Source organism: Triturus cristatus, chromosome 2_2 (assembly GCF_964204655.1).
Source record: "Triturus cristatus chromosome 2_2, aTriCri1.1, whole genome shotgun sequence".
NCBI classification, from domain to species: domain Eukaryota; kingdom Metazoa; phylum Chordata; class Amphibia; order Caudata; family Salamandridae; genus Triturus; species Triturus cristatus.
The window spans coordinates 16692141-16714173 of record NC_140582.1 but is presented as its reverse complement, the minus strand read 5'-3'; the positions used below and the strand labels follow the sequence as shown (position 1 = coordinate 16714173).

Genomic DNA, 22033 nt, shown 5'->3' with positions numbered 1-22033 from the left:
TGCAGAAGGAGGCAAGAGAACTGCAGAAAGAGGCAAGAAACAGCCAAACAAGGTGCAGTAAGATGGAACACTGGTGCAGACAGAGGCAAGAGAGGTGCAGAGATTTGCAAGAGAGGTGCCGAACGAAGCAAGAGAAGTGCAGAAAGAAGCAACAGAGGTGCATAAAGAGGCAAAAGAACTGCAGAAAGAGGGAACAGGGGTACAGAAAGGGGAAAGAGAGGTGCTGCAATAGGGAAGAGGAGTGCAAAAAGAACCAACAGATGCGCAGAGAGAAGCAAGAGAAGTGCAGAAAGAAACAAGAGAAGTGCAGAAAGAGGCAAGAAAAGTGCAGAAAGAAGCAAGAGAGGTGCAGAAAGAGGCAAGAGGAGTTCAGAAACAAGCAACAGAAATGTAGAAAGAGGCAAAAGAACTGCAGAAAGAGGCAAGACAGGTACAGAAAGTGGGAGGAGGGGTGCAGAAAGAGGAAACAGCGGTGCATAAAGAAGCAAGAGAGGTACAGAAAGGAGCAAGAAAAGTACAGAAAGAAGCAAAATGGGTGCAGAATGGGGCAAGAGTGCACAAAGAAGCAACAGAGGTGCAGAAGGAGGCAAGAGAACTGCAGAAAGAGGCAAGAAACAGCCAAACAAGGTGCAGTAAGATGGAACACTGGTGCAGACAGAGGCAAGAGAGGTGCAGAGATTTGCAAGAGAGGTGCCGAACGAAGCAAGAGAAGTGCAGAAAGAAGCAACAGAGGTGCATAAAGAGGCAAAAGAACTGCAGAAAGAGGGAACAGGGGTACAGAAAGGGGAAAGAGAGGTGCTGCAATAGGGAAGAGGAGTGCAAAAAGAACCAACAGATGCGCAGAGAGAAGCAAGAGAAGTGCAGAAAGAAGCAAGAGAAGTGCAGAAAGAGGCAAGAGAAGAGCAGAAAGAAGCAAGAGATGCGCAGAAAAAGGCAAGAGAGATGAAGAAAGAACCAACATTGGTGCAGACAGAGGAAAGAGCGGTGCTGAAAGAGGCAAGAGAAGTGCAGAAAGAAGCAACAGAGGTGCAGAAAGAGGCAGGAGAACTATAAAAAGAGGCAAGAGAAGCGCAGAAGGAAGCAAGAGAGGTGCAGAAATAGGGAGGAGGGGTGCAGAAAGACACAAGACGGGGTGCAGAAAGAAACAAGAGTGGTGCAGAAAGAGGCAAGAGAAGTCCAGAAACAAGGAACAGAAATGTAGAAAGAGCCAGAGAAGTGCAGAAAGAGGCAAGAGAGGTACAGAAAGTGGGAAGGTGGGTGCAGAAAGAGGGAGGAGGGGTGCAGAAAGAGGCAACAGGGTTGCAGGAAGAAGCACGAGAGGTACAAAAAGAAGCAAGAGACGTGCAGAAAGGGGCAAGAGAGGTGCAGAAAGAGGCAAGAGGGGTACAGAAAGAAGGAAGAGAAGTGCAGAAAGAGTGAAGAGAAGCGATAAAATAGACGAGAGAGTTGCAGAAAAAAGGAAGAAAGAGGCAGGTGAGGCGCAAAAAGAGACAAGAGGGGTGCAGAAAGAGGGAAGAGAAGTGCAGAAGGAGGGAAGAGACATGCAGAAAGAGGGACCAGGGGAACAGAAAGAGGCAAGAGGGGTGCAGAAAGCAGCAACAGAAATGTAGAACTATGCAAGAGAAGTACAGAAAGAGGCAAGAGAAGTGCAGAAGGGGGGACGAGACGTGCAGAAAGAGGGACCAGGGGTACAGAAAGAGGCAAGAGGGGTACAGAAAGAAGCAACAGAAATGTAGAACTATGCAAGAGGAGTACAGAAAGAGGCATGTGAAGTACAGAAAGAGGCAAGAGAAGTACAGGAAGAGGCAACCGAGGTGCAGAAACAGGCAGGTGAGGTGCAGAAGGAGGCAAGAGGGGTGCGGAAAGAAGCAACAGAGGTGCAGGAAGAAGCAAGAGAAGTGATGAAAGAGACAAGAGTGTTGTGGAAATAGGCAAAAGAAGTGCAGAAAGAGGCAAGAGAAGTGCTGAAAGAAGCAACAGACGTGCAGAAATAAGCAAGAGAAGTGATGAGACGGACAAGTGAGTTGCAGAAAGAAACAAGAAAGGTGCAGAAAAAGGAAGAGAAGTGCAGAAAGAGGCAAGTGAGATGCAGCAAGGGGTAAGACAGGTGCAGAAAGAGGCAAGAGAGGTGCAGAAAGAGGCAAGTGAGATGCAGCAAGAGGCAAGACAGGTGCGGAAAGAGGCAAGAGAGGTGCAGAAAGAGGCAAGAGAGGTACAGAAAGAGCCAAGTGTGGTGCAGAAAGGGGCAAGAGAGGTGCAGAAAGAGGGAAGAGAAAGGCAGAAAGAGGGAAGAGACATGCAGAAAGAGGGACCAGAGGTATAGAAAGAGGCAAGAGGGGTGCAGAAAGAAGCAACAGAGGTGCAGAAAGAGGCAAGAGAAGTACAGAAAGAGGCAAGAGATGTACAGAAACAAGCAGGAGAGGTGCAGAAAGAGGGAACAGAGGTGCAGAAAGAAGCAACACAGGTGCAGAAAGAGGCAAGAGGAGTGCAGAAAGCACCAACAGAGGTACGGGGTGCAGAAAGAGGCAAGAGAGGTACAGAAAGACAGAAGAGGGGTGCAGAAAGAGGCAAGAGGGATGCAGAAAGAAACAACAGGTGCAGAAAGAGGCAAGAGAGGTGCAGAAAGAAGCAAGAGAGGTGCAGAAAGAAGGGAGGTACAGAAAGCGGAAGAGACGTGCAGAAAGAGGCAAGCGAAGTGCAGAAAAAGCAAGAAAGGTACACAACGAAGCAAGAGAAATGCAGAAAGAGGCAAGAGAGGCGCAGAAAGAAGCAAGAGTGGTTTGCACACCATGAGTACCAATTCAACACCCACATATAGCAATAAGTAACAGGTGACCATTCCAGGTTTGCAAAGGGCCTTCCACTGCGCTGTAACACTTGTCGCTGCATTTTTGGTAATGTTTGAGCCGTTTGAGCTAGAAACAAGTTTTCTTTGTTCAAATCTGCAGATTATGCAGCAGATGATGGATTATGTGGCAAATGAGGAAAATGTCTAAATATGCTAAAATCAGTGCAGCCAAACAGTCATATAATTCCAGTGGCCCTGCTCATACCTCCGACTTGGTCTAGAAGTGCTCCTCAGTGGTTCCTTCTTTTTTTTGTCTCATTGAGTTTATAGTTTAGCTTCTATGGAAATGAGGAAGACTAAACCCGAAGTTACCACTCCACAACACAGACTACTATACCACATAATTACTCTCCATAACACATTTCACTCTACATAATTCCTATACACTAAATACCACATACTTTCTATCCACCTAATTTACCTACACAACATCCCGCATAATTCCACTATATCCACTCCACTCCAAAAAACGTTAGTAAAAAACGTTTACATTTACAACACCAATAGCCATAACTTTCACAAATGCGAGACCTATTACATTCCAAATGCTTTTTTAACTAGTAGTCGCGTTTGCAGAGTGGTGGAGAAAGGGGGCTGGGCCTCCGACCAGCGCTCAGGAATTTTAACCAAGCGAATAAACATTATAACCCAGCGATTATTACTTTGGTTGCTAGGAGGTGCCCCGCTAACCTAATCCCCACCCCAGTTAATCTCGCTTTTTGCCCACACCCCTGCTATCATTGTCTCTGAAAAGCTGTGCATGCACAACTCACCAACATGCGAGTTATAGTTTCTTGAGATAAGTATTACTATAACTGCAGAATTGCTATGGTTTTGTGTGTGTAAAATCTGAACCAATCTCTAACATCACTGTAACCTTTGGTTTGTTAGTGAATTTTTTTATTTCTTTTACATTCTATTTCCTAACTATGACACCCTTGTAACCTTTGGGTTTTTCGATGAATTTCTATGCTTTTTAAACATAAAGTAATATTTAATTACCATCCATTTATTCAGGCACCGCCGGATTATTAATCCCCGTATGCAGCCAGCCCTGCCCCGGGAACAGCTTTCGGAGGTGTGAAAGAGTGTGTAAGTGGGTCTGTGAGCGTGATTGTATCTTCCCCATTGGCGCTGGATTAGCGGATCTGTTGCGAAATTACATGGGAGCCACACTAAGCGCCGCAATGGATAGGCGGATCCTCACATGTGGAAAAATTGTTTGTTGCCCATCAGGAGTCTCTCAGCGACCCTTCTATCACACCATGGGGTCAGGGTAACTCTATACTGACCCCTTCTATTACTTTTCATGTTTAATTTCCCGTTATATAAAATGTCAGCCGCAACCTTTCTCTCAGGTTGTGGCGAGCATATCATGGCATTGCTGGTGGCAAGTGGATCCGTGGACCCACTGCAATAGTTCCGCGTTCCCAGATCTCTATAAATCTTTTTACTTTAACAACTTCAAAAGTACTGAACGGTTTTACATGAGATTACAAAAAGAGTGTTTTCTGGACCAAGAACTACCATTCTCCCAAATGTGGTGTAATTCTGTCAAGAGGTTCAGGCTGTAGTCATATCTAAAATCCCTATGGGATTGCATGGTGAAAACACATTTTTGAAACACCCCCCCTTTTTCTCAGCCCCGCTTGACTGATCATCATAAAACATTTAAGGCAGCAGCTAAAGCGAGCGGCAAACTACGTTTGAAAAGTTTGTGAAGAATTGCAAAACTGCGCCAAAGTTATTAGCAAAACAAAAAATGCTTTGTCTATGGAAACAAGATCCAAACTATAACTACCTACTAGCGACCGCCAGTAGGTAATACACATATATATATATATATACACACATACACACACGTATAATTATATTTTCTAGAAAATGTAATTTTAATCAATATTCATACTCCTAAATAACACCTATGTTACAACAAAGTTTTACATTTCCCAAGAAGATTATGGGATAACATGAACAATTTCTTCTGCAAGAAAAGAATATAATATATGGCTTTCTTCAGGTTGCCTTCTCTTGTAATGAGCTTCTCAAGCTGGACAAGAGTATGTACAATCAAGATTGAGAGGAAAAGTCATGGGCCATATGATGAAGTTGGTGCACAGCTTTGAAAGTGTCCTCTTTTGTATTTGAGTATCTCTTTGTCATTGTTCTTTTGAGGTTGTAGTAAAAGTTTGATTGATTAATTTCTATTGCGATATTAGTATAGTCTGAAGTATCAAAGTCAATAACACAATAAAGATATCCTGAGGTCCCACTGGGGAATTGCTCCCAGATGTCTCAGCAGTACGAAGTTGTCCGTGCCCTCCAGGCACTGGCTCCACAGTGATATATCCATTTATGATGCGAATCCGTGGAGGAAGAAAAGTACTGCGGAAAAACATAGAAAACTTCTTCACAAACAAGCAATAGAAAGCATATTTTTCTTCAAACAAGCAATAGAAAGCATATTTTTTGTATCACTACAAATTATAGTTTTGCAGTTCCACATTTGTTAACTTTACCTTCTACCAGATATTAATTATAAAGTAGTAAACAGGTTTAGAAAAAATACAATAAACTAAGAAACTAAACTAATGACTGCCAATTAAAACGTGTTATTCCAATTTATTAGTGTGGTAACGCAAAATATAGTTGAAAAGTAGAAAGGCATATAACTATACAGACAAGTTGGACTGGTCACAAAACAATAAAGGGAACAGGTGAAATGTCCTGATAGTGAAAACGTTCTCCACACATTTTTATCTCGAAAAATAACAAACTTCTAATAAGAGAAAAAATCTTGAACAAAAAAAAGGAAATCATTGTTTTTAATATTGGTTTGTTTCTATTTCGACTTCATCACAGATTTCAATTCAATTCAATAGTTCTTTATTCGATGGTTAAAAAACATCATAAAAGAATATACAATTATACATTTAAGACCATATTAAATCAGTTCTTAGAACATTGAATGAAACTAAATATGTGCAAATATATCAGTGAACACATACCAATCACAGAAATGGATTGCCTAAAATTAACGTGAAGCCAATTCAACTGGCTGCCTGGATGGAGCTACCCTCTAGAAACTCTGAGTCTAAATGCAAATTTTAGAAAACTCACCACTGCACATAGAGTCAATGGGTCACTAACCCTTTGTAGAAAGGTCAAGGCCTCCTTTGCCCGAGTGAATCTTTCCTTTTTTAAAATGCCTATCAAAAATCTGCGTCTAGGGAGGCTATACATAGGGCATAAAAGTACAAAATGAAGGGTATCCTGCGGAGACCTATTGTCGCAGCCGCAGGGACCCTTCTGCTCAATCGAACTGTTAAAACCAGCTGGTTCAGCCAATAAATAAGGTAAGAAATTGAGCCTAAAACGTGCTGTTAAAAACCTCTCTTGAGCATTATAAAGGACGCACAGATATGGTTCCAACCCACTAGTCGTTACAATCAAGTTATGGGCGCTCACCGAGGGTTTAATCTCTTCTGATATGCTCCTATCTACTGCTCTAAGCTCCAGGAAAGTTCTCTTTAGTTTTAACATATCCTGTGCTGTGATCAAGGAAGGGTTGAGGAACATCTCTGGAAAACCCATGTTATCCAAAGTGTTCTTGATATAGCTAATCCATGGGATCTTCAGATATTTGTCTCTTCCCCGGCAGTCTTGCATGATCATCCTACTCAGTGCTGCTTCAGGATTCGCCCAGAGTTTCAGCCAAGCCAAAATTGGTCTGAACTTGATCAGGTCCTCTATATAGGGTCTACCAAGTTCTTTGTGGGCAATAACAGCTGGCGTACAGTTGGGGACGTTCAATATCGAACGAAATATTTTATTTTCTTCCCTTTGTATACCGTCCAAGTTTATGAAACCCCATACTTCTGAGCCATACATGGTTTTTGGGCAACACACAGAACCATATAAATTAGTTGTTTGTTCAGGGCTCCAGCGTCCAACTTTTCTCCCATAACCGGAGATTGCACCAAAGGATGCAACCAGTTTTCCACTTCTTTCATGTGCAAGGGCAGTGAATTTTAAAGAATCGTCAAATAACACCCCTAAATAAGAGAATGTTTGCACCCTTTCAAGAATATGAGTGCCAATCCTATAAGTGAAGCCGGTCAATGGCCTATGGCCTGCTGTCATAGCATATGATTTTTTTAAATTGACAGACAGGTCAATTGTCTCCATGAATTTAACAAACCCATCGATGAGGATCTGCAGACTCTTAGGGGTCCGTGCCAGCAGAACCGCATCGTCTGCATAGAGCAGTACTGGGATATTACGGGTCCCAACCCTTGGACAATCTGCTTTTAAATTATTAAGGGAATGTTCCAGGTTGTTAATATACAGTGAGAACAGAAACGGGGCAAGGATACATCCCTGCCTCACTCCACTTGTGCATCCAAAAGGTTCAGTCAAACCCCCATCTTTGTTATACCGGACCCTGGCCGAGGTATCTCTATGTAATTCACTTAAAATGTGTATTAACCCCGGATCAATTCCGAGCTGGGTCATCATGGCCCATAACTTCTTCCTATTGACATGGTCAAATGCAGCGGCCAAGTCAGATTTGCCTCGACTTGTATGTGTTTACCCGGGGCGGAGAGAGGGGTGTTTGAGAAGATCGTATCTGTTTTGTTTTTGCAGCATGTCGATGCGCAGGGCCTCTCTAAGGAGAGGGCCGAAGAGGTGTGATGTCTGTGGAGTCCCTTACTGGGCGTGCTGGAGGGGCCAGCTCAAAGTCACTGGAGGTGTGTGGACATCGTGGAGTAATGGCAGGACATGTACATATGCTCACTTGGAATGTGCAACCCTTAACACTTTTGTTAAGTGCTACAGAGTACACACCTTTCTGAAAAGTATGGGGGGCACATAGTGATGCTCCAAGAAACACACCTGATGGATGGGGAGGTTTTTCTATATGGATGGTTTTGTTCCACCCCCTCTGGGATTTTGGCTGACATTGAGGGCAGATATGTCCAGGTTCATGGGTTGTTGAATGGAGTGGAGATGTATTTTTTGAATGTGTATGCGCCGAAAGTGGATGCTGCTGAATTTTTGGGCATGTCGGAGGTGAAGCTCCTTCCACATGTGGGGATGACAATTATTTGAGATGGGGATTTTAATTGCATGCTCAATTGGTCCAAGCCACATATGAAAGCGGTGCCAAGGAGTCGATGGCTCAGTTGGGCTGCATGGATATGCTCCACCCAGGTGTAAAGGAGTTCTCTTGTTTCATACCAGCCCACAAAGCATACAGCCATTTAGATAGGTTTCTAGTGTGGGGCGATTGCGTCACCAATGTCTCAGGGACCCAGAATGACACCACCCTAGGATCCCCTTATGAAACTTTGCCTCGAGGCACTCTACAGATCCAGTCAGTCCTGCAGGGGTATTTTGACACTACCTGGAATTTTAGCCAACTAAGGGGCATGAATTGGGATACTTTGAAGGTGGTTGTGAGGGGTTAAAGACTTCCTCGGGTGTGTGGCACTCGGCAGAGGCTGAAGAGGGATCCACTCCAGGTAGAGAAGGAAATGGCCAGTGTGCAGCAGCAGACACAACGGCAGGGACATGTGGGTGGTACGCTGTTGGCTGCTCAGTATACAGTGGTGAATATATGGGATAGGTTAGATCATTATACCCAGACAGAATACCAACAGCAGCAACATCGGGAGGGGGACAAATCTATTTGCCTGCTGGTGGGCTCCTTAAAGGGGAAATGTTCCCGCCATTGATCCTGTCCTTGTCCAGGTCGGACAGAACAACGGTGGTTGGTCAACTGGGCACAAGCGCTCTATTGTTGGTTCATCTCACAGGTGTGTATAAGGCACCTCTGATGGCTGTAAAATGAGCGGTAGCTACCTTCTTGAGCAGAGTGGTGTTGCCTTGACTCACAGAGGAGTAGAGGGAGAACATGGAGGGGGAACTCTGGTTGGAGGATCTCAGTGCAACCCTACAAGACATGGCCTATGGTAAATGTCAGGGCCCTGATGGCCTGCTGATGGAGTATTACCAGACTTATTTTGCTTTACTGATCCCCAAACTTCTGAAGATGCTCCTGGAAGCTTGAAGCCAAAGCTCTCTGCCGGGACCTATGCACAAGGCATTCATTGTGATGCTTCCTAAGCCAGGTAAAGATCCAGGTGACCCGGTCTCTTGTCGTCCACTCTCAATGCTGACTGTGGATACAAAAATCCTCTATGAGGTACTAGCCATGCGGCTGTGGCTGGTAGTGTCAACCCTGGTGGGGGATGAACAGTGTGGGTTCATGCCAGGGAGGGGTGCCCATATGAATCTTAGACGTTTGTCCCACATGATAGAATCAACTCAGGGGATGGGTTCTGAAGTGGCGCTGGTGGCACTGGACATAGAGAAGGCTGTCAACGCAGCAGGTTGGGAGCACTGGTGGTAAGGGTGTTGCAGCTTATGGGAGTGGGACTAGAGTTTTTATCCTGGGTGCGCCTTCTATATACTGCACCCATGGCAAGGGTACAGACGGGTAGAATGGTATCCAAGGTCTTTTATGCGGAGAGGGGTAATTGGCAGGGATGTCCCCTGTCCCCACTACTTTTTGTCCTGGCAATGGAGCCCCCGGCTGTATGCCTAGGGCAGGACCTGGCGGAATGGGGTATACACCTCGCGACCATGGTGCATACGTTGTGAATGTATGCTGGTGACACTCTCCTATAACTGTATAGATCGGGTGATTCAATTCCGGTATTACGGGCGGTGTTGGAGGACATGGGGGTTCAGGTTTGCGGGTCAATAGACTCAAGAAGGTGCTCTTCCTGCTAGCAGGCTGGTGGGGAGTCCAAGGGAGGAGTTTGCTGAGGTGGGTCTGCCTTGGGAGACGGAGAACTTTCAGTGCTTGGGCATGCAAATTGCACACAGCTCTCGACCCAGTTCTAGAATACACTACTGGTTTCAGTGATGAGCCGGGTCACCCTGAGCAAGTTGGTCCTTTTGCCCCAATGTCTATATACAATGCAGGATTCTTTCTGCGTCTTGCCGAAGACTATGTTCATGGAGCAGAACAGTCTGCTGATGTCCTTGGGTTGGGCTGGTAAGAGGAGCTGGTAATTGGATATTTTGAAATTGGACAATGATGAAGGTGGGCTGGGACTCCTGGAATTCCAGCTTTATTATCTGGCAGGCCTACTGCAGTAGGCGGCCCTGTGGTGTGCCGATGGCACCAATGGTGAGAAATGCCTGTTGGCCGGCTTAGTGGATGACAGTAAGCTCCCAAGCTGTTGATGTGTGGCGCTGGTATGCCAGAGGGTTGCCCCCACATAGTGAAACAATTAGAGGAAGTAAGGAACTACAAATATCTGGGATTTTATATAGACAATTTCCAAAACCACACAGAGCAAAAAAAGTACATGACTCAGAGTACTAACACACTTATATTCGCCTTCAGTCAACTGGTAAAAAAGTTGAAAGGCCCATCACATAAACCACTACTAGCGGTAATGACGGCGAAAATTCTCCCTACGATCACATATGCTAGTGCCACTTTTCACGGCAAGGATGCAGAGCTTCTAAACCAACTAATAGTTTCCACGTATAAAAAAGTTTTTCAGGTAGGAACGTTCAGCCTCTCCAGCACTGGTTTGTCTTGAATTTGGCCTAACAAATGAAACAATAGGGAGAATGTATGCCACTGTAAAGCTTTGGTACAGATTGAAACTGAATGCGGCCACATCACCAATCAATAAAGCCCTCTGGACCGAAGTAGAATATAACAGAAAATCACCTTACAATCAATATCTAAACAAATCCTTGTCTATAACCTGTACAAATGAGTTATGGAATAAAAACCTGTCATATCAATCCTTCAAACAAACAATAAATAAAGTAGCAAAAACTCACTCACTACTAATTGACAAAAACATCTTCAGGACAAGGTCGCATGATTGAATGGTGATTAACAATTACAAGACACTTGCACCAGCCCATTATTTGAACACAACATTTTCTATTTACCTGAAAAAGCAATTAATTGCTATACGCTTCGGAAAATTACAATCAATAGCGGATCAGCCTCTTTGGGTATACATAGGGCCAAAATCATGTCGACTCTGCGGTTACCACAAAGAAGATTTCATTCACGTAATTTGTATATGTAACCAACTCCACAATGCTCGAGCCACCCTTCTTAGACAAACTTTAAAAGACAGAGGTGTCAGGTCCTGTAGAGCCGCAATAATTGCAAGCTTAAATCCATCGGACACACAACTAAACTGTAAATTGATCAAATTTCTCAAAGTTTTTGCACAGGCTCACAAAAGTTTGTTATTAGGACTGATCTCAGGAAAAGGACAATAATGTGGTAAAATATTTGTTAAACAATGATATTCTACGATTTTCTTATTTTTTTAATTGATGTAAAGTGACTTTTTTTCTTTTTAATGTTTTAACTTCTATTTTTACACGTGTTTATATTGTTAAGGTTTTAATTGACCAAACAATAAAAATGTACTTACCATATGTTAATGGTAAATGGTGGCACACATAACAATCACTGACCTCCATAGTATCTACATACTGTACTAATAATTTTGTGAATACATTAAAGCTGTGTCATTATTTGTCACAGTATGATGCAAGTCTAATCATCTGGTGCTTCTAATGCTACTCTATCTCCTTTGATATTAGCTACCCTTTCATTTGTGCTTGTGTTATTTTTCTTTTCTATCACCATCAAATTAGGGATGGCTATGGTTACTACTAACCAGATTATGAGTACTAAAAATATACTACATATACATATTCTACATTTTTTAATACACTTTTGTTTTGGTCTTCCCGCAACCCTATCATCAGCCATTTTGGACTAAGAAGATTTTCCTTCTTTTCCTTTGCTTTTGTGAATCTTATGTTTTAGCCTTCAAGGGGGTCTCACTTCTCCTTCGTCTATCTGCTCTACAATTAATTCTTCGTCACTTTCTTCATTCAAATCTAGATTCTCTAATTCTTCAAGAATCACATAGGTCCAGTCTGGACCTTTGAACTTATTGTTCAAAATTCGTAGTCTTTGGCTTCTTCGCCTAGGTTTCTCAGTCAATTGCCCAGATTGACTAGTGACTTCATTTACTTGTATAGGTTCTTCACTTTTTGTTCTTAAGCGATATTTTAACCTTTTAACACCACCTGGCCAATTATCACCTTTTCTGACCTTTTTGGCTTGTACTGCACTTTCACTTTCCTCATCTCTTTCAAGTATTCTTTCATTTTCGTTAAGTTGTGGCACAATTTGATTATCTTTGTCTTCAGAGTTCCTTTCTATCTGTCCTGGTTCAGGATTTACTCTTGTGACTTCATTTGCCTGAACATGTTCTTCTTCCTCTATCTGGCCCTGTTCAGGTCGTATTTTGTCTTGTTCTCCCTCTTCCTGAACTTGTTCTTCTTTTTCTAACTGGTCCTGCTCAGGTCTTACAGCACTTTGGTTTTCTGCAGCCTGAACGTGTTCTTCTAGACCTATCTGTCCCTCCTCAGATTCGTGAATGTATTTGTTCACCTCTGTCTGAGTTTATTGTTCTTTCCTTGTCTGATCCTGCTCAGGGTCTCCAACAGTTTCATTCACTGTTTCCTGAGCTTGTTCTTCTTCACCTGTCTGGTCCTCTCTAATTTCCTGTCTTTCTAGTCTGACTCTGCTTCTTGTTTTAACAATCACCTCGGGTATGTCAACCACTGGTATCCAGTCACCCTGACTTGTGCTTGGTTGTTCTTGGTCAGCTACTTCAGGATCTGTTATTCTAGATCCTTCAGCTGCACAACCTTCAGCAGCCTCAACTGCATGAGTTAATTGAGGTCCCTCTCCGTCAGGAGCTGGTACTCTTTTGGTATGACTGGCATGTATCCAGTTAGGTATACCTGCACATTTTACTTTTCTTGTTGTAACCAATATAACCTGATGTGGCTTATCCCACCTGGGTGCTAGGCACGACTCTCGAGTGTGATTCTTCACCACCACCCAGTCACCGGGATTCAGATCATGTGCTTGATTTGGCTGCCTGGCAACTGCGTCTTCTCCAACCTGATGAGAGACAGAATGCACTAGGTCAGCCAATCCTTTGCAATAGTCTAATACCAAATCATCAGTTATATTCAACAGTTTGAGTCCTGGTATAAATGCTTGTCTGATTGCTCTTCCCATGATAATTTCATGGGGACTCAATCCTTTGTTTCTCTCAGGAATACTTCTGAGTTCCATCAGAACAAGAGGTAATGCATCTGGCCATTCCAATGAGGTGGATGCACACACCTTTGTCAGTCTTGATTTGATTGTGCCATTCATTTGTTCTACCACTCCAGAAGCCTCTGGGCAATGTGCACAGTGCAGTTTCTGTTCAATTTTAAATGCTTCACAGATTAATCGAATTATTTCATTATTAAAGTGAGATCCTCTATCTGATTCCAAAGTTAATGGAAAACCAAATCGTGGAATTAGCTCCCTCAACAGCAGTTTGGCAACTGTTATGCTGTCATTTCTCCTAGTTGGGTATGCCTCCACCTACCGGGAAAACAAACAAACAATAACAAGAACATACTTCAGTCCACTACAAGCTGGTAATTGGATAAAGTCTACCTGCAACCTCACAAATGGTCATTCTGCTTTTCCAATCTTTCTCCAACTGACCTCTATCTTCCTGCCGGGTTTATTTGTTGACATGTTAAACATCTCGGGAAAAGGCGCTCTGCGACAGCCATAAATCTCGGATTATACCAATCCTGTCTAAAGAACCTGATCATGGCATCCCTGCCTACGTGTGTGTCTCCATGATACATTCTGGCCATTTGTGAAAGTAAACAATCTGGCATCACTGCTCTGCCATCTGGATAAATCCACACATCATCCTCTGTTCTTCTCTGACATCCTACTTTTATCCACTCCTCCTTTTCACTCCTTTCCACCTCATCCTGCAGTTGTCTTACTTCCTCCCATGTTTCTATTCCTGAGAGTAGCATAAGTTGGCAGCTGATTCCACTTGTTTCAATTTTCTTGTTTACTGCCAATTTATTTCTGGCACAGTATTGGGCAACGTGGTCAGCGTATCGTTTACCAGCTACCACATAGTCATCTCCTGACTGATGTGCAGCACACTTGACCACTGCCACTTCTTTTGGCAATTGGATTGCTTCTAGCAATTCTTCCACAAATGTCTCATTCTTAATAGGGGATCCTGATGAAGTCATAAAATTCCTCTGCATCCAGAGCTGGCCAAAATCATGCACAACCCCGTAACCATACTGGCTATCAGTAAAAATGGTTACTTTCCAATTTTTCCCAAATTTGCAAGCTTTAATCAGAGCTATCAATTCGGCTACTTGTGCAGATTTGACTCCTGGTAAATAGGATGCTTCAACTATTCCAGCCAATGCGCATACTGCATAAGCAGCACTTAATCCTCCTTCCTCATGCCTCATGCCCGAACCATTTACAAATAGCTCATGCTCAGATTCTTTCAGGGGCTCTTCCTGTATGTCCTGACGGGGCTTAGTGCATAATTAAGTCACATCTAAACAGTCATGCTCAACCTCATCTCTTACTTCTTCTCCATATACATCTGGCAATAGTGTAACAGGGTTTAGAGTAGTACACCTGACCACTGTCACATTTTCGGCACCCAAAATGATTCTTTCGTACTTAGTAATTCGACTAGGAGTAAGGAACTGTGTTCGTGTTCTTGTTAAAAGTACCTCAACTGGGTGGTCTCGCTGCTGACGATGTGAGACGCACATCGCCGAGGCTCCGGGCCGCCGCCGATGAAAACTGCATTTAATGCAGGGCAGCGGCTGTGGAGACGACCTAGCTGGGGGGGACCGGCTGGCCACAGAGTGCGGGCAGCTGCCTGGCGACTTGGAGACCCCTGGATTGAACGGTTACGAGGCGACCCGGCGGCCGAGGAGAGGCACCGGCGAGAGCGAGCGCAGCCGCCATCTTGGAGGCCCTGACCCGCCGCGCTGCGGTAGGGCTGCGCCTTGCTGCCCCGGGACGAGAGACGCCGGAGAAACAGCGCGGACAGGTGGCGGAGCGGTGACGGCGCCGAAGCGTGCCAGCCCCTTGACCCCACGGGCTCGACAGCAAGAGAGACCAGGCTTTGTGGGTGGAGACGGCCGTGGCCGCCATCTTGTGGTCCGCGTCTGGCCCTGGCTCGGGGCTCCGGCTGCGTGCTGCATGACCGGCGAAGCCGAGGCGGAGGTCGGCGATACTGGGGCACCGGACTTGGGGCGGATCGCTGGTGCTGGTTTGAGAGTGCTCTGCAGCACACATTGCGCCTCACTGCCCACGTGGAGCTGCTGTCGTGCGGAGGCGCTGCCTGCCCTACTGCCTGTGCCCCGTGTACCTGGAGAACCTGGTTTGGATCTGCCGGGCCCGTGCCGGAGGGTCATGCCTCCAGCTGGCGGAGAGACTGTGCCTGGGTTCGCCAGGCAACCACGAAGTGCGGAGGCGAAGAGACACCGAGAGGCCGTGAGTGGCGCAGCGGACGCCTCCTGCAACGCCCAGACCTGGTAGGCCGGGACGTTCTTGGAGAGCTGTGTGACTGTTGGGGACCGGATCAGTGGCAGGGCCCGAAGGTGTCAGCAGACGGCGCGGGGTGTGTGGGACGGCCCGGTGAGGAGGATCATAAGCGGTGGCCTGGCGGGCGCGATCGGCGCCGGGGGCTGAGGGACGCCGGCCGCCACCCTGAGGGACTACGTGGGAGAGGCCTGGTCCACGCGGTGACTAGACGAGGGAGGCGCTTGAGGGAGAGTTATGTTCGAGGTGCGCCTGGACTCCAGCGAACTATTGCCTGTGTCCCTCTACCGGCATCCCCAGATCAAGAGGTGGTAGGCTGGGTCTGAATTGAATGAGGTCTGTTCCCGCGCCTCGGCCTGGGACCTTGCTGGGGGCCCGCACTGCGGGCGAGGCAGCCATTTCCCGAGCTGTGAGTCGCCTCTGGAGTTGATTTGCGGCCCTCGACGCGCAGCGGGGGGCCTAGACGGCGTGGGAGCTCGGACCTGGAGTTGGCGGTGGATCCCTCGGAGGAGTGCAGCTTAACGGCCGCATTTGGCGGACCTGTGCCTGGGCTCTGTCGATCCTATAGTGGACGGTCGATTGCGGAGTTGTTCTGCACTGGGACTTGGCTCGCAGGAGGGGAGAGCCTCGAAATACCTCGCTGGGTGCGACCTACGTTGCCCGCTGCCACTGGCTTCCCTGCACTGTGGCATCTCTCCTGGTCTCCCCTCCACAGCGCTGTGCCTAGAGAGCCTTGTGGACCGCGGCGCCCTGGGCCGCGGAATCGTCGACTGCATTCCCCCCTGCGCCCCTCTGTCTTCGGGACTGGAGGATGGCTGTGCACCCAACGTACGACTGCGGGGCTCGGTGTTGCTCAGTGTTGTTGCTCCCCCACGCTGAGGGGCGGACCCCAGGCGCTGTTACACCATGACCCGCACGAAGCCGGGGAAGGAGCCGCCGGCGACCCCCAAAGACGCCTCTGTCAAAGACTTGTGGAGCAAGCCTAACAATGCATCCCTGGACGCGGGGACATCGGGAGCAGGTGCCTCGGCGGAACCCGTCACGCAATCCTTCATGACGGCGTTCATGCAGGAACTCAAGTCAGAAATTGAGTCCCTCCGCACGGAAGTCCAGGCGTGTGTAAAGGAGCTTCGGAGGGATGTGGGGAAGCTGGGAGGCCGAGTGGATGACTTCGAAAAGACCCTGGATGCGCGTACAGAAGACCAAGAGCATTTATGGCAGAGGCTGGCAACCTTGGAAGAGCAGCATGTTGAACTCCAGATCAAACAGGAGGACTTGGAAAATAGGGGGCGCCGGAACAACATACGCCTCCGGGGGGTGCCACCTGGGGCAGAAGGGGCAGATATCATGTCCTTCGTGGCGGACCTACTCCATGACATCCGAGGGGATGATGATACTTCGCCGCCCACCCTGGACCGCGCACATAGGGTCTCGGGGCCGATGGGGAGGCCGGGACTTGTCCCTGACATCTTGACACGGGTCCATTTCTTTGTTGAGAAAGAAGCCATTCTGAAGGCGGCTAGAGACAAATCCGAAATCCTCTGCGCGGGAAAGCCCATTCAACTGTTTTAGGACTTGGCCCCCACAACTCTCCGGCGACGGAGGGACTTCAGACCCATTACGGACAAATTGCGAGAGCTCAACATCCGCTATCAATGGGCCCATCCCTTCGCCCTCATGTTTCAGTGGGAGTCCAAGCGGCGGGTGTTGAGATCATACCGAGAGGCGGCTCAACTACTGCAGATCCCCGATACTCCACCGGCCAGCCCTTCGCGGCGCCCTGCCAACCTCAGAGTTCCGTTGAAACCACAGTGGTCCACAGTGCGACGCCCTCGACGCCCATCGTCACCGGAGGGCAGCGGAGCCTCCCGAGACAAGCAAGACATTATTGAACATATAAAATCACTGGAGAGTGCCTCCTCGCCAGCCGGCTCGCAGGCATCTGCCCTTAAATAAACTCTAACATTGCGGATCATTCAACCTGATTATGGCTTTACAACTGAGACGACTGGTGGTGCGGCCGGTCCTGGGCTGCGTTGATCTCCCATGACTAGACGTCTTTGACGCCTCCCTTGGAGGCGCACTCTCGCCTCTTCTACGGTGCGTTGCCTCCCCGGCTTGGGCGGCGGCCCGGGAAGGGCCCTCGACGCCATAGCTTAAGTGGTTCAGCGATGGCACACCCCCACTTCTATTTCTGGGAGAGTGACATCTCCGGGACAGCCTGTGCCGTGGCGCCTGGCTACTCCCTTGACTGGAATAGGCTCTACTGGCCCTGTTGGCCGATTGAATGTTTCCATGGTTTTACTTGTTCCTATCCATTCCCCTCAGTGCCCACTCTTCTACTCTCCTCTTGGCGGGGGGGACCAGCGCATGGGTGGGATGGCCACACGGGGGGCACCCTACTAGAGATCTTATGACAATGAATACCACATCTTCTTGGAAGATTCTCTCCCTCAATGTGAAAGGGCTCAATTCTCCCAACAAAAGACGCCTAATATGGCGCTACCTGCTCCTACAGAACCCCGATATAATCCTCCTCCAAGAGACCCACCTCCTTAAGTCTGATGTGGGCCGGATGGCGCACCCACGCTTCCCCCTTCAGTTCTGGTCCTCGGCTCCCTCTAAGACAGCGGGAGTGGCGATTCTGTGCAGGGCAGGGATATCCCGGGGGGACGCCAAAGTTCATAGGGATGCTGAGGGGCGGTTTCTACGGGTGGAGATCCGGCGGAGAAACCGCGCTCTGACGCTGTGTAATTTATATGCCCCCAATCAGGGTCAGGATGCCTTCTTGCGTAGGATAATCAGGGAACACCTTGAGCCAGTGAACACCGACCTCATAGTCGGAGGGGACTTTAATTGGGTGTGGGACGCGGAGCTCGATCGCTGTGGGGGCGCTTTCCACGGGGTGGGAGCCATGTCCGCGGTGGTGAAACGCTCCCTAACTGCCTTAAACTTAGTAGATGTCTGGAGGTATCACTCCCCGGGGCTGCGAGACTACACCTTTTACTCCCATGTACACCGCTCCTACTCCCGCATCAACCTCCTCCTCATATCACACTCTTTGCTCAAGGACTCCATCTCGGTGTCCCACTCCACCATTTCGGTCTCCGATCACGCCCACGTTGAGCTGCTTTTACGGGAAGGTCCTATCCACCCACTGCGGGCGTGCCGCTGGAGATTCCCGGATCACGTTCTTCGGGATCCAGTAGACAGGGAGGAAATCCAGGCAGCCATCCTGGCATATTTCAAAGACAATGACTTGCCGGGGACCTCCTTACCCCTTCTCTGGGATGCCTTCAAAGCCACTATCCGGGGTACTCTCACAGCCTTGGCTGTCGCTAGAGCGCGAGAGGCCCAGCTTTACGAGACAAAACTTACGCAGGAACTGCAGATGCTTGAGCAGATGGACAAGGAGCGACAGCTGGCGACGCACAAGCGCCGCTTGGCCGTTCTTAGGGGGCAGCTCCGCGCGCACAGGGTCAACAAGGCTGAGCGCGCTCTGCTTGCGCTCAAGCAGCGCTACTACGAGGGGGGCGACAAGGTAGGCACTGTCCTGGCGCGACGCTTGCGGACGCGGGCGGCTAAAGCACATATAGCGAAACTGCAAAAGGCGGACGGGTCCTGGGCCGTTGCGGAACCGGCAAAACTCCAAGCGTTCCGCGACTATTATGCGGCTCTCTACACTAGCGACCCACCTGCGGCGGTGCTGATCTCCGAGGCCTTAGACTCTTGCCACTGGGACCCGTTGAGCGAGCATCAATCTGGGCTCTTGGAGGACTCTATCACTCCGGCGGAATTAGCTGGCGCCCTGCGCGGCCTTCCGCTTGGCAAAACACCTGGCCCGGACGGGCTCCCGGTGTCGTTTTATCGCGCCTTTCTGCCGCAACTACAGCCGTATCTCCTGCGCCTCTTTAATTCCTTCGCGGAGTCGGTTGGGCCCTCGGCAGACATGGCAATGGCCAACATAACCCTTATTCCGAAACCCGGGAAAGATCATACGCTGTGCTCCTCTTACCGGCCCATCGCCCTGTTGAATACGGATTTAAAAATATACACTAAAATCCTGGCTAAACGACTTAGCCCCTACCTACCCAATCTCATTGAACCCGATCAGGTGGGGTTCATTCATCAACGTCAGGGCGCGGATAATGTGCGTCGTATTGCGCATATCATTGGGAAAGCTAAGCACTGGAGGATTCCGGCCTGCCTACTATCGCTTGACGCTGAAAAAGCGTTCGACCGGGTGGACTGGAATTTCCTCCGGGCGGTTCTGCAGAAAGTGGGCTTGGGCCCTAGGATGGTGGCGCGCATTATGGCCCCATATATTTCGCCGGTAGCCAGGGTAAGAGTTAACGGCCAGCTCACGCAACCTTTCCCCATATGTAGAGGCACCCGGCAGGGGTGCCCCCTGTCACCCCTGCTGTTCGCCCTTGTGGTGGAGCCCCTGGCCATTATGATCCGGCGGTCCCCCGATATCTGCGGTATATCTCTTCGCGGAGTACAGCATAAGATCGCTCTCTTTGCAGACGACCTTCTCCTCACCCTTTCTGAGCGTCTACGCTCGTTGCCGGCGGTGCACTCGCTACTCCGAACCTATGAACGCGCCTCCGGACTTAAAATTAACCATGCAAAGTCCTGGGCCCTCAATATTTCGATCCCGGACGGGGAGCTTCCGGCGATCCAAGCTTCGGCCCCGTACCAGTGGGCTGACGCATCAGTGCGATACCTGGGTCTTAATTTGACTCCAGACCTGGCCACCTGGACGCAGGCCAACTGGCAGGAATACAAACGCTCTGTCCTAGCCGACCTACGGGCGTGGAAGGCCTTTCCGCTCTCCTGGCTTGGCCGACTCAACACAGTGAAAATGTCGATATTGCCAAAGGTCCTTTATCTATTTCAAACACTGCCGACTCCAATTCCGGAGCATCAAATCCAGGGGCTCCAACGCGAGCTCACCGCATTTGTATGGGGGGGGAAGAAACCACGTTTCTCGAATAAAATCTTGAACCTCCCCCGGGATAGGGGTGGCCTGGCCTGCCCTAATCTTCTCGATTACTACTGGGCGTCACATCTCCGCTGTGTCCTGGAGTGGGGAGCGTGGGAGAGTGAGAAGGTGTGGTTCCACATGGATAGGGCAGTCACCTGTCGCCCGCTGTGGGACCATGCCTGGCTGCCCCGGGAGGCACGTCATCGTAGCGCTTACATGGCCGTCCCTACCAAAACGGTCCTGGAGATCTGGGATAAAGTGGCAGTGAGTAGGGGCCTGACCACCTTTCCATCCCCACACACCCCGATTGCTCGAAATCCACAATTCCCGCCGGCATGTCGCCCGCCCCACTTCGCAAACTGGACGGAGTCAGGATGTAGGACGATACGGGACCTGTTTCTCGGTGACTCTCTCAAATCCTTTGCTCAGTGCAAGCAGGAGTTCGGGCTCCTAGAAGGTGACAAGTTCCAGTATATACAACTGCGTCACTGGATACAGGGTTCATCCCTGACGCAGGCGGCCACGCGACCTTATATGCAGTTCGAGCAGCTAGCACGTGACTTCGGCAACTATAAGGGGCTGATATCTCGCATATATAAGGTGCTTCAACACTCGCGACGGCCGGACCCCCACCCGTATTAATCGAGATGGCAAACTACTACTGGCTCAGGTGTTACCCCTGCCCAATGGGCCAGGCTCTGGGGCGACACCCCCAAAATCCTGCGCAGCATTCCCCAACAGGAGTCGGCTTACAAAGTGATGACCCAATGGTACTACACCCCCGCTAGGCTTCACAAAATGTTTCCCAACTCATCCCCCCTATGCTGGCGCTGCGCCCAGGCGCAGGGAGACTTCATACATATTTGGTGGACCTGCCCTCTTCTGAAAATCTTTTGGAAGGAGGTCCTCAGCCATATAAAAAAGGTGCTTGGGTACCCCCTTCCAGAGGATCCGCTGGTAGTTCTTTTGGGCATTAGGCCAGCAACCCTGTGAGCCATGACGGGCCGTGATCGACACCTTAGTCTCCACATGCTGGGCGCTGCAAAACAAACAGTAGCCCTATATTGGAAGAAATCAGAGTCGCCTTCCGTAAACGTGTGGTTTACCCGTCTGTGGCATGTGGTGGCGGTGGAGTCCCTCACGGCACGTCTGCAGTTCCGAGACGCCAAATTTAGGAACCTCTGGAAGCCTCTGGTTGATTACCTGGGGCGGCTGGAACATGCTCGTCTGCAGCCGCCACGGCTTCGAGCCTTGAAGCTTTTTGATGATGTGATAGATCCCACGGACCCGGGGGGGCTCTGGTAACCTGTGGAGAGTGTATAACGTATGTCCCTAGCAACCGCGCTCCTGGAAGAGAGAGGACCCCGCTTTTAGTGGACTAAACCCCGTAGCCTCCACTTGACGACGACAGTGGAGCACACACCCCTTCCTCCCCGCCAAGCTTGTTGCATTTTGTATCGTTTAACCCCCTCCCTTTTCCCTCGTTCTACCCCCCTGGTTGGTTGGTCGCCGCTTTGGCAATCGTTGATACAGGGACTGGGGCGGCCTATCTACCCTGGCACGGCCGCAGGGTATTGAGGGTGGAACGCTCAATCCCTTGTTGCTCTCTTACGGTGGAAGGCCTGCTGGTGGCCGAATTATATAGCACCCTGTATGTCATCGATGAAAGTTACTG

At 48.8% G+C, this 22033-nt stretch overlaps 1 protein-coding gene across 1 annotated transcript in view; it reads right to left on the bottom strand.

Moving 5' to 3' along the window:
* Positions 1 to 4716: 4716 nt before the first annotated feature.
* Positions 4717 to 22033, bottom strand: part of LOC146861755 (metalloprotease TIKI1-like) — a 1236995-nt gene continuing 1219678 nt past the window's right edge. Inside the window, exon 7 of the mRNA XM_085640940.1 lies at positions 4717 to 5233. Within this exon, the coding sequence (XP_085497066.1) occupies positions 5053 to 5233 (181 nt within the window). The 3' untranslated portion in view covers positions 4717 to 5052. The remainder of the gene's footprint in view (positions 5234 to 22033) is intronic.